This window comes from Lampetra planeri, chromosome 41 (genome assembly GCF_965212315.1).
Source record: "Lampetra planeri chromosome 41, kcLamPlan1.2.h2, whole genome shotgun sequence".
In the NCBI taxonomy this organism is placed as follows: Eukaryota; Metazoa; Chordata; class Hyperoartia; order Petromyzontiformes; family Petromyzontidae; genus Lampetra; species Lampetra planeri.
In genome coordinates this window covers 10,590,219-10,603,098 of record NC_136147.1, presented here as the reverse complement: position 1 = coordinate 10,603,098, position 12,880 = coordinate 10,590,219, and the positions used below count along the sequence as shown (strand labels likewise).

Sequence of the window (12,880 nt, the reverse complement as noted above, 5' to 3'; positions counted from 1 at the left end):
GCTACCAGTGGCGACTGGGTGGCCTTCAGGTGGCGGTTCCTCACGAACGCCGACTTGGCGGGATGGACGGAGGCGGAGGCGCTGCGGGCGTTGCCTGCCGCCCTCGACGACGATGCCCTTGCGGCGTTCCTCGCCATCCCGCCGCTGGAGAGGTCCACCCTCACGCAGGCTTTTGACCAGATGGCGTCCATCTACGAGCCTCCGGCGAACACGCGCCACAAATTCGCCACGCGGCGGAAGGGGGAGACCGAGTCATAGTGCACTTTTGGCGCTGGCGAAAGCCGCCTTCCCCATAATGGACCATGATGGGATCGACGCGTTGGTCCTCGAGAGACTGCTTGCCGTGGTGAAATCCCTCCACACCATTCTTCCAGCCGAAGATGATGACGTCTCGTCTCTCAAGGTCGTTAAGTGCATTCAAGCCCAGCAACTTCTACAACGGGACAGGGTGCTGGTGACGTGTGCCATGTCCCACACGGAGCCGGGGCCACCTGATGGAGAGGAGCCCCTTTCGGCATGCACGTCGACTCGGGGTGGAGGCGACCGGCGTGATGATGGGGCGCGACGGACGAGCAGCGGCGGCCAAGGTTGTCGTCTCGTTCCGGAGGCGGCCGTGTCACCTGCTACAATTGCGGCCTGCCGGAGCACGTGTCATTGGGCTGCCGCGTATCATGACGGCACCTCCCAGCATCGCCGCCATCCTACACTTCCCTACAGCCTAAGGGGAGCCGCGACGCACTCTACACTCGACCCCTGGCCTCACCTCACCCATCTAGGCGTTTTGGTTCGCGTCCTGGTCTCGCTTCGGTATGGGGGAGTCCTACGTGTGATCGTAAGGTTCGCCAGCTCCGACCGGATCAGTGGTCGGAGCTGGGCCATCGGGTGGAGCTGCAGCCGCGGGTTCATCTGCCGTGCTTGGGTTTATCGAGGGTGTGGAAATAAGGATGCTAGTCGACACGGGTGCATCGGCAACTATCATCTCGGGTTCTAGACCCTGTTGATGCACCGTGTTTCGCCACTAAAGGCGGCTCATTGGGTATTATCGGTCGGATAACGACCGAGGTACGCATCGCTGATGTTAAATTGTTGGGACATATTCTTGTCTCCACATCCCTGGCTGTTCCATGTTTACTTGGAACTGATTTTCTTGGTAGGATGCCTCTGAAAATCCGCATTGACCGTGGCTGTTTGGAATTGCCTTCCGGCTGTTGTATGCCATTTTTGCCTTCCCCCACCCGTTTGTGTACGGCCAACGCTACGGTGCAGGCGCTCGCGCGCCGAACGGTGAGAATCCCTCCCGGCGCACAGATGTTAGTCCCCCTCCGCTTGAGGAAGCCGGTCGATTTTGCGGCTACGGAGAACGGGATTGTTTTGGGACCTTCCAACAAGGTCAGTCGCGGATTGACTTTCGTGGCGGCTCTGCGAGTTTCGGGCACGGAGGACCCTTCGGCCCAGCCTACTGCTCTTCGTGTGTGAGCCGGGTTCGGCGGAACAATTGCACATTCCCCCCGGGACCTCCAGGGTGAGCGAGCCCACCTCCCCTGGGGGCCCGGCATCACGGACTCGCTCAAAGACTCGTTTTTCGTGATCCCCTTGCACACACGCTCCCACGCTGTCAGTTGCTTGTCGCGCTCGTTGAGTCGTGACGGTCATTGGCTGATCCTGGCCATTGTTGAGCTCACGAGCGTCATTATACGGTGAAGGTGGGAGGTGTGGTGGAGGAGGGGATCCCGTGGTTCACGCACTTTTTTGTTGTTGTTGTCTTGTTATGGGTTCGCTGGGTTACACCCTTCTCCCTGTGGGTTTTGTACATTTGTGCATAGTGTAATGTATTGCTGTTATTGTTATAGTTGAGGCACACTGTTTTATTTTTTTGCTTTTCAATAATTTGTTCGTTTGGAGGGGGAGTTGACAGCCGGGACGGCTGGATGCTATGAAGGGGGGGGGGGGGGGGGTGATGTAGTGACATTGGGGATGTCACTGTATGGTGCCAGCCCGGGAGGGTCATGGCATGTGATATTCCTACATCGCGGACAGCACTGGGTGGGTTGCTGCGTGATGCCGGCTTTACTATAGCACGGCGTGCGATGCACCGTCATCGCATACACCACGTAGATGGGTGTAGTACCAGCCCTAGCGGGGCTTGGTGAGCGCTGGGGTAGCGCGGGCACCACGCATAGCGTGTAGTGCGGGCTCCCACAAGGGGGAGCGGGAGAGTGTTAGCCCAGGGACAGGGTTACCCCAGGCCATGGCACTTTATTGGCTAGGGGATGATCATGTGTCCGGGGAGAGCTCTCGAGAGAGGGATCAAGAGGGAGCTAGAACGGTCGAGAAGACGGGCGTGGCCTGGGCGGAGCCAGCCCCGACCCAGGAGGATATAAGGTGGGTCCCTGAGAGGGATCGGGGTCGCTTCGTTCTATAAGCTGGAAGCTCGACGTCTACAAGCTGGAAGCTCTACAAGGCATCAACACGTGGCCAGGACCCGAGTGAAGGTCCGACTCTTCTTAGCTGTAACTCCTCCGTATAGTGTAGTTAGCTGGGTGATCACCACCCTAGGCTGTATCTGGTAGAGGGGCAGTTACCCCTTTGTGTATTACGTGTTTGTATAATAAATATGTTGCCTCTAAAGAACGTCTGCGACTCAGTTGGACTCACTACAGATATAAGATGAGTTAACTGCTTTGAGATGTGATGTCTGAGTACGTTTCCTTATTTATTCAAATAAGTAACCCGGGTGATCGTCACTCAAGACAGAATGTCTCAGTTGCAAGGGCGATTCACGCATACATTGCAAACACGTTACGACACGCGTGTGTACAAACACAACTTACACAGTACTATACATTTACACAGTGGGCACCATATCTAGTCACACACATAAGAATAATAATAAATACGTGCGGCGTGGTGAGTAGTTGTCCATTGAGCCGCTAACACTACGGTGACGACTCTACATGTACTCTCATTGGCGCTGTTCACATCTGGCGCAGGTACAACATAGAGCCGAGCCTCTACAGCCCGTTCTTCTCGTTGGGTGCCTGCATGGAGGGTCTAAATCAGCTCTTCACGCAGCTCTTTGGCGTGTCTCTCTACGCGGAGCAGCCCAACAGTGGGGAGCTGTGGAGCGAGGATGTGCGCAAGCTGGTGAGTGGAGCCGTGCGTGCACAACAACAATAATAACAGTGCTGCGGAGAGACTGGCCCCGCCATGCATTTGTGGAGCTCCCGCCGCTAGCTGAGGGTTAAGCGTGGAAACGAGTGGGGACCCCCAGTGTTCACCAGAATGGGGAGATGCTGTGATGTAACAATGTGTGTGTGTTGTCTCAATCTGGCTCGTTGGTATGTGTTGAATGTGCATTGTGAATCCGGTGGAAAGGTTCCAAGGTGTAAATTGCATTTGTTTACCTGTGTAGCTACTAATGGCAGCATTTATAATAATAAACGATGCACTTCTCACATCTAAATCACTCAATTGGGGTTACGCACGGCAGCAATCATTGCCACCCCAATGTCAGATTGGTGCCCACTTGCAGGCAGGTGCTGAGTTACCTTGTACCACACAGGGACAGCTGCCACTGGGGGTGCCCTTCGAATGTGTTGAGATAAGATATGGTGCAAGGAGCTTTGAGTTGCTAAGGCAGGGGTTGGGAACTAAAATGACAATAAGAGCCATTTTTTTAAAATTATGTATGTGAATAGGAGACGGCGGTCCTTAATAGATATATAGTCCTTATAGAGCCGCATGCAGCTCCAGAGCTGCAGGTTGCCGACCCCTGTGCTAAGGCATTTAAGCAAGCTCCATAAACATGCACAGATTATTATTGTTCTTCTGCCAGTCTTGATGAATCTCAGAGAATGAACATGGAACCTTAAAAATTCTAAATGTGCATATGTATGGCTCTGCTTGGTTGCATCAATCGATGGTGATGTGTGGTATAAAGCCACGGAATGAAAACATATCCATATCTGAAAGCGAATGACAGGGACTTCTCTGGGAGCAGGACTGCTGTGACGGTTGAGTAGCATGTGTTTCTGTAATAACTCGTGTTCATCACTTGCTCATCTCGGTCCTGGCACAGGCAGTCGTGCATGAAACGGAGGGGCTACTGGGATACATTTACTGCGATTTCTTCAGCCGCCCAGGAAAGCCTCAGCAGGTACTAAAGAAGCAAACATTGCTACCCGGTGAGCAGAATGCCTACGCTCCACTAAAAGCATGGGTGCCGCGGTGCCGAGATATTAACTCCCTCGCCTGGTATGCAGGAGGTTGTGGATTCAATCCCAAACCCGACACCTGTATATTTGGAGTTTGCATGTTCTCCCCTTGGTCACGTAGAATTTTCTCCGGTTCTCCGGTTTTTCTTCCACATTTAGAAACGTGCATTTCAAGAGTATTTTGGCTGGTGAGCCACTTTGTTGAGCTATCATTTGTGGCAAGGTCGATTCTGAAAAATAGCTGTATTGCTCAGTGGGCCTTACCTAGTGTAATGAGCGACTTCCGCGACACGTCGTGTAGAGGGTACTTTTCTTTATTCGGGCACAGCACAGGCCAACGGTATCGGCTTCCTCTCCAAGTACACACTTAGCTATTACGTTCTACAGACTACACACACGGTTGATCACACGGCGGGTTACGCCTGTCCGCTCCCGGTCTCGCCGCTGACTGGCGGCATGCCGGGGAGGGCGGTGGAGCTCCGCAGGAGATCCGCCACGTGGCCGAACGACGGAGAGAGATGACGGCGAGCAGCGACTCAGTCCGGACCCAAGACTCCCCACACCGACCCCGATTCCTTCTCCGCCTCCGCTTATATTGCCGCAGGCGTGGCTAGGCTCCGCCTCTGGCCACGCCCTCTCGTGGAACTTTCTAGCCGGTCCTTGGAGTTTCTCGGCCGGCCCAGATACCTCTCCCTTTCGGGATTGGATGTTTATAGTGGTGCCTGTACCTGTGCTTCCCTTTCCCAACCAGTAGTTGTGGTAGCGGGTAGTTTGTGATAAACTACCTCAGGGCGTGACGACCCTGCCTTACGCAAGTCCCAGGCACAGCTGGCCCGGCCGTCAGTACCTAGTAAGGGCCCCTCCCAGGGTTACGCGGTTTTCTGATTGCCTTGTGAGTGTCTCAGGAGAGTCAATGGCTAAGGGAGTAAACCCCTACAGAAAATCAGGAGTGGGGCCCCTCAGGCGGTTTTGTGATGCACTGCGGCACATTCCCGGCAGCCCGTGCAGCCAAACTGGTACCAAACGTCACGCTACGCACTCCTTTGGACATCACCAGCAAGGCCGAGGGGGGGATCCTGACACATGGGCAACCCAGGATTTCCAGAATAACCTGCCTGGGCTTTGCGCCAACAAGAGGTGCAAAAATGGGGAGGGGACACTCCTCAGCCACCTAAGTGTGGCCAAAAAACACGGATGGCAGCAGTCACAGGTTATAAGCTCATTTTAGATTGGCGTAAAAAATGGGCGCCACGGGTTGCCATCGCCCACCTCAAGCTGGGCAGCCCCCGGCCAATAAGGTGCTTTCCCGCCATGGCTCACCTGCTCCAATGGGTGCTTGGAGCTTATGGTTCATCACCAGACAAGTGGGCTGCAACACCTGCACCAGGCAAAACAAAACGAAAGAAGGTTCCAGCCCTTCATTTTGCAAGCTGCAATGTACGTTGTTGTATGTGTCGGGTTATGAAATTTGATAAAAATAATAAAATTTAATAATTTTCCGAAAAATGCGCAAATCGCAGTAATTATGTTAATGTGTGTATTAATATGCATAAATTATGATGATGCGTGTAATGATATGCATAAATTATGATAATCGCTGAGATAATCGTAGTAATTTATGCGGATGCTTGCGACGATGTTAATGTGTGCAGTTGTGATAATTAGGCTCAGCTTCGTTTATCCAGAGTTGTCAATCAGGATAACACGATTATCATCGATTAAACGTTTACCGATTATCCTAGTGTGTGTTATGATATTTAAGGTCACCAGTTCAGATCTCATCAGGATACAGCTCTTATGAATAAGACAGTTTTGCATGGACTTGGAAAGAAGCACTCGAACAGTTGGTGTTAAGCAATTTTATTCTAACAAGCATGTGACATTCTATCATGCAGGTCAAACATGCGTCAATAATTCATGAATAACCAACTCTTATGCATTGCGATACTATGCATTCGATTAATATGAATAACTAAAATTCTTATGCAATTACGAGGTTAAGCATTGACTAAAAATGAATGAATAAACACTTATGCATTTACTAAATTGAATAACTCAAAACTCTTATGCATTTTCGATATTGGGCATTCGACTAATATGGATAACTAAAATTCCTATGCAATCGTAACCTCTACCTCTCCACCAGGCATCTCATTAGTTCGTTTTTGTATCGATCACCATCGGCGACTGGCCGAGTTTGAAACAAGCATGACACATTTCGTTTTGCGTTAATAAAAGCACTTATTGTATCCCCGAGGCGAAAGTATATGTCAATAGATTCATCGGTAAGTATAATATTCTTTTAACGGAATGTTGGAGTCAATGGTGGGTGAGGGCGTGTTGCGGGAGAGCTAATCTGGCTCTGTTTTAATTAATTCTTCGGCGAGGCTCTATGACAAAGGAAACTGGTTTGACAAGATTTTCTCTGTGTTTCCTTGAGTCTGTATGTGGGGAGCGATACAACCTCTCTGCCGTCTGTGCGAGTTGCAGCTGACACTTTCTCCGCGATGAGGTGAGCGGCGGCGCTCGTGCAGAAGACTTTGACTCTTTTTCTCCACGGCGGGATGACGAGTCGGTTTTGGTTGATGCGGGTCGATCTGGGTGTCGCTCGTTGTCGCTCGGTGGCGCGCGGTGGCGCTCGCTTGGCGCTCGCTTGGCGCAAGGTGGCGCACGGTGGTGCAAGGTGGCGCAAGGTGGCGCAAGGTGGCGCACGGTGGCGCAAGGTGGCGCAAGGTGGCGCACGGTGTCGCTCGTTCAGCGATCTCCGCCTTTCCTGCGGGCTGTTTGCTGGTCGTCACTCTGACGAGGAGCGATGCTTCGTTCGTGGCAGGGTGGACGTTGGCGTCTTTGTTGGCTTCACTCGCAGCTCGGCGACTCAGGGTAGCGATTCTTCTCAGGTGGTGCAGACCTCGGCTTGTAGCAGCACGTCGCTACCTTGCGATTCTCGTCATGCTGGATGACGAAAACTTCTTGACGATCTGTGGTGGAGTTGAAGCCCTGGCGACGAGATGGGGCTCAGAGCCCTGGCGATCTGTGTTGGGGCCCGTGGCCCGGATGATCTGAGTTGAATGGATTTTTCCCCGGCTTATATTGAGAATATCCACTCAATCTTCCCGAGTTGTTTGAAGGCCGTCATATATCTTTCTGTGGGTTGAACACATCTCGTCCGTGTGTTTCGTGTGTTTATTAGTGAAGACACAGTTGTGTGACCCTTCTGGGAGGAGGGGTGTGGAATATTATTTGCTTGCGTGTGCAAATCTTGCTGTTTGTGCTCAAAACGTGATCACCCTCTTCTCTCTTTTGCGAGAGAAAACAACCTAAAACAGAGCGAGAATAAGCAGACACCCTCGCAATCACTCCTCGCGACCTTCCTAACCCTCCAAGCATTCATGGGCCATCTGTTTGTGCTGCGGGGAGACAAAGGCGGCCGTGCTTAACTCAAACACGCGAGCACCCTCCCTCTCTCCGCATCTCTTGCGAGAGAAAACAAACCATGTCAGCACAAACCCCCCCCCGCCCCTTGTGACCTTTTTACTCCCTCTTTGCTTGTCAGGCCCTGCTGGAAGACAAAGGTGGCTGAGGAGATGTTTGTAATACATTTATGTGGTCCTGTGTGTTACATTTATTCTTTAATTATATTTTATGAGTTCCTTCGGTCTTAGTATCGTGGTAATCATTCGTCTATGTTTAATGAATATTCGTAATGATTCTCGTCACATTATTATTTGGCTTCGCCAAGTTTAGTTCTCCAGAGATTGGTGTTTATTCTGAGTTATATTTTAATGTCCTGAGGTTAAGCGTTATTATGTTTCCACTTAAGCTTTCTGGAATTCGTACTCTTTAGTTTTTTTTTTTTTTGGAAGGTCGTGTAGGTAGGAAACATATAATAATAGAAAAAATATTATTGTTTGTTGGTTAATTATCTTTGTTAAGTTTCTACTTTTCGGTAAGGAAAACGTTAAGAAAACGCGAAGTTTCAACCGTTATTTATTCTGCCCTTATCTGTATATCTCCAGATGTCTTGGGAGGCTAGTCCATACATCTTTTGTCCATCTGGATGTCCATGACCTCTTTGTGACCGAACTCTCAACATTTTAACCGCCCTCCATGTTTCATGGATTCCTGGTGTTCTTGTGAGGAGAAGTGAGTTGTTTTCATTAATTAATTAAAAAAAGGTATATATATAGATTAATTTTTTTTTAATTGTTCTTAATTAAAAAAAAAAGGCATAGACACAACAATCCGCCCGTTTGAAAATTATCAGGGGTCGATTTGGCCACTGGCGAATTTTCAAACCAAGTAAATGCCCTTTTTTTTGTGTTATGAATCTATAAGCCGCCCTCACTCTCGGCGGTTATTTCTTACGACGCGCGCATATGTATCACAATCGTAACATGGTTACATTTGAAATAAGCAAAAGAAATAAAACACAACGTTAAACATCGGTACTAATTCATAACGCATTCCTTTCAAAGCGCGCGCATATGTATCACAATCTTAACAAGGTTACATTTGAAATCAGCAAGGAAAATACAACAAAACTTTAACATCGATATCACCAGTTACATGGTTCTCATACATCATAACTTCGACGAACTTCATCTTTGTTTTTGTTAAATCCTGGGAAACGCTAGGTAGCGGTTTCGAACGCATTTATGCGTTACCTTCCTCATGTTGCCTGGTTTACCACTTATCACTTTGATAATTCGATCACGGTTTTCGGGTTCGTTTTTGTAATTTCCTCTCTCACTCTCTCGCGTCGTGGGAGTGTGTGGTGTAAAATTGTGCTGCACATAATCAGAATTCGCGCACACAACCAACTTCTGTACTCCGTCATCACTGGCATTCGCTCTCTCTGCGATTACATGCACATTTGCCGAGTCAGTGTGTCGATTTAATTCTGTCCCTCGTAATGTTGCCCTCTTTGTTTTTACGAGTGTGTTGGATTTCAACACCATTCCCGATACGTCATGGACATTCGTCTCCATTTTAGCACTCCGATCCACATAAATTTTGGTTTCCCTTGGATATTTTCCATTCAAAGGCTCACGCCTGCGCTCCTCAGCGTGTGTCCCTGCTGTCTGTTTTTGTACTGTCCGATCACGCTTCAATGCAACCCTGTCCTTGTATTCGATCCGCGCGTCATTTACGGAAGCACTGTCCACGTTTTTGCCCGCCCTGTCACTTGTAGCCTGCCTGTATTCCCATTGAGCTCAGGGTTTAACACCTCGGCGGGTGGGGCGCGTGTTGGCCGCTCGCTCGCGCTCACTGTGGGTAGTTCATCATGTCTTTGGACCGCATTCTGTGTTATTCCTCTATTCCCTCCTGGTATAGCCGGTGGAGGAATTGGTCGGAATTGGATCGATTGTGTTTGACCTCCCATCCTGCGATTCTCCTGAATGTTCGCATCCATACCTCCGCGGTCTGTGTAACACCTTCCTGCTATGTGGTTATCTTGCCATCTCTGTGCGTAATTTGAACCTTGCGTGTGTCGTGGGATGGGGTGTTGATATGGTTCTGCTCTGAACCTCTCCCTCCTACGATTCTCCTGCATGTTCGCATCCATACCTCCGCAGTCTGTGTACCTTCCCGCTGGATGGTTATCTCGCCATCTTAGTGTGCAACTTTGGCCTCGTGTGTGTCGTGGCATGGGGTGTTGGTATGGTTCTGTTCTGAACCTCCCCCTCCTGCGATTCCTCTGAATGTTCGGCTTTGTGCCGCTCTCATTCTCGTGCCAACCTCTCTCTGGGTTATTTTGCCATGTGTGCGTGCGTGTTTGCTCCGTCCTGCATTGTCGGACTGCTCGGTGATTTTTATTCCTCTCTGAGAGGCTGGGTTCCTTATCCCTCTCCCTGTGTTCTGGATCCGCATTCTGATTCTTAGCTCTGTATAACCATGCCATGTACGCCTTGCTCTCTATGCGGCGTAAGGATGCGGTTTCTGGATTCAAAACCATTCTCACCCTTTCTGTAATCTCTGGGCTCAAGGATTCAAAAAACATAATTTTGAACATTTTATCTCCTTCGTGGTATTGATTCACATCGCCTGCGTAATACGCTCTTTTAAATTGTACGAGGTAGTCACGTGGATCTTGGTCCATGCCCTGGGTCATCGATTTTACAGCATAAAACCCTTCAGTGAGTGTCGAATATTCTCCAAACTTCCGAATCACTGCCAGGCTCAGTTGTTTAAAATCATTTCTAACCTTGTGTGGTAGTGACTTTACCCATGGGATAGAATCTTTATTTAAGCTTCGTTTCAACAAACTCGCTTTTTCATCCCGTCTCATCAACCCTCTAATCATTGCCTCCTCTTCCACTGTTGCGATATGTGTGTGGATATCCATAGTCTTATTGTGGGGGTCAAAATCGGGAATTCTGACTAGAGCCTTGTCCATCAATTTAAGGGTTTTACTGTTGAATAAGTATTCCGAAAGTTGATCGCCGTCAGCGTCATCATCAAACAAGTTATCATCAGGCAATCTGTCACTTTTATCTGTTCTGTGTCGGGCGTGATTAATCGGTGTGCATTTTCTGTGTGCGCGCCCAATGCCGTGTCGCTCGTGTTGCCATTTCCCTTCAGTTTTTGCCTCTGCCCTTAGTGGAGCACGTCCTGTCGACTTTACTTTAACATTTTGCTTCCCTCTATCTGTGAAGTTGTCAATCTCACATGTTTTTGTTTGCATATGTATCTCTCCATCCCTTCTCTCGAATTGTGAGGGTTTCTGTTTGTCAAGGATTTTTTGTTCGATATCCATAATTTTTTTGCGATTAGTCCCTGGACTCTGTCCACGTACCCAAGAGTGTGATTTAATGTTACTTCCATATTTATTCTGTGGATCCACGTCTGTGAGTTTCGCTGGTGTCGCGAGCCCTGATTTCTCCTCCCTTACGATGGTGTGAGGACATTTTTCCTCGTTTATTAGAGACGATTTCTCTCCTGTTTCCTTTCCGAATTTTCCTTCATTCCACAATCCCTGTCTGTATGCCTGTGTGAAAAGGAATGAGTCCTGTCCTGCCTTTCCTGTAGTTTTTGCATCGTGTTCGCCTTTGTTACATTTTATCCAGTCAATTAGTTTCCCCCGAGGTGTGTTCGTGTTATCGATACAGCTCCCTTCCCATATGTCTCTCTGACTGTACTGCTTTGTAACAGATTGGTCGGTACGTTTTAATACGAGCTCCCCGTATCCCGTAACCCACTCAAAAATTATTCTTAATCCTAACATCTTAGGTATGGCGGAAGTTACTTTGACATTCCTTTTCAGAGTACTTAGAAAACAATTATCTCACAGAGTGTGGTCAGTTTGACTCGAGCTATTCTGTAATTTTCCGATTCAGAGTGTGTACCTCTAACACCATTTATCACAGGATGCAATCGGTTTGATACGATATTATCTTAATTCCACTGTCTCTGTTTCAACCTGCTATTCTGGGTTTTAACCTTAGAGGGCGTTTTTTTTGTTTTACGCCCGTTTACAATCAAAATGCAATGTTTGATCCCGATATTCTGGTTAACACGTATTGATTCATTCCATCATCCATGCAAAACACTGTCTGTGAGAGATCCCGGGCGAGCCACCCATTATGTTGTATGTGTCGGGTTATGAAATTTTGATAAAAATAATAAAATTTAATAATTTTCCGAAAAATGTGCAAATCGCAGTAATTATGTTAATGTGTGTATTAATATGCATAAATTATGATGATGCGTGTAATGATATGCATAAATTATGATAATCGCTGAGATAATCGTAGTAATTTATGCGGATGCTTGCGACGATGTTAATGTGTGCAGTTGTGATAATTAGGCTCAGCTTCGTTTATCCAGAGTTGTCAATCAGGATAACACGATTATCATCGATTAAACGTTTACCGATTATCCTAGTGTGTGTTATGATATTTAAGGTCACCAGTTCAGATCTCATCAGGATACAGCTCTTATGAATAAGACAGTTTTGCATGGACTTGGAAAGAAGCACTCGAACAGTTGGTGTTAAGCAATTTTATTCTAACAAGCATGTGACATTCTATCATGCAGGTCAAACATGCGTCAATAATTCATGAATAACCAACTCTTATGCATTGCGATACTATGCATTCGATTAATATGAATAACTAAAATTCTTATGCAATTACGAGGTTAAGCATTGACTAAAAATGAATGAATAAACACTTATGCATTTACTAAATTGAATAACTCAAAACTCTTATGCATTTTCGATATTGGGCATTCGACTAATATGGATAACTAAAATTCCTATGCAATCGTAACCTCTACCTCTCCACCAGGCATCTCATTAGTTCGTTTTTGTATCGATCACCATCGGCGACTGGCCGAGTTTGAAACAAGCATGACACATTTCGTTTTGCGTTAATAAAAGCACTTATTGTATCCCCGAGGCGAAAGTATATGTCAATAGATTCATCGGTAAGTATAATATTCTTTTAACGGAATGTTGGAGTCAATGGTGGGTGAGGGCGTGTTGCGGGAGAGCTAATCTGGCTCTGTTTTAATTAATTCTTCGGCGAGGCTCTATGACAAAGGAAACTGGTTTGACAAGATTTTCTCTGTGTTTCCTTGAGTCTGTATGTGGGGAGCGATACAACCTCTCTGCCGTCTGTGCGAGTTGCAGCTGACACTTTCTCCGCGATGAGGTGAGCGGCGGC

The 12,880-nt window shown here is 48.0% G+C and overlaps 1 protein-coding gene across 2 annotated transcripts in view; it reads left to right on the top strand.

Moving 5' to 3' along the window:
* The window catches only part of LOC144732209 (mitochondrial intermediate peptidase-like), a 53,840-nt gene that overhangs the window by 23,427 nt on the left and 17,533 nt on the right, over positions 1–12,880 (top strand). For both annotated transcript variants that reach the window (XM_078613602.1, XM_078613601.1), the window contains exons 11-12: positions 2,991–3,144; positions 4,079–4,156. In XM_078613602.1, the coding sequence (XP_078469728.1) occupies positions 2,991–3,144; positions 4,079–4,156 (232 nt within the window). The remainder of the gene's footprint in view (positions 1–2,990; positions 3,145–4,078; positions 4,157–12,880) is intronic.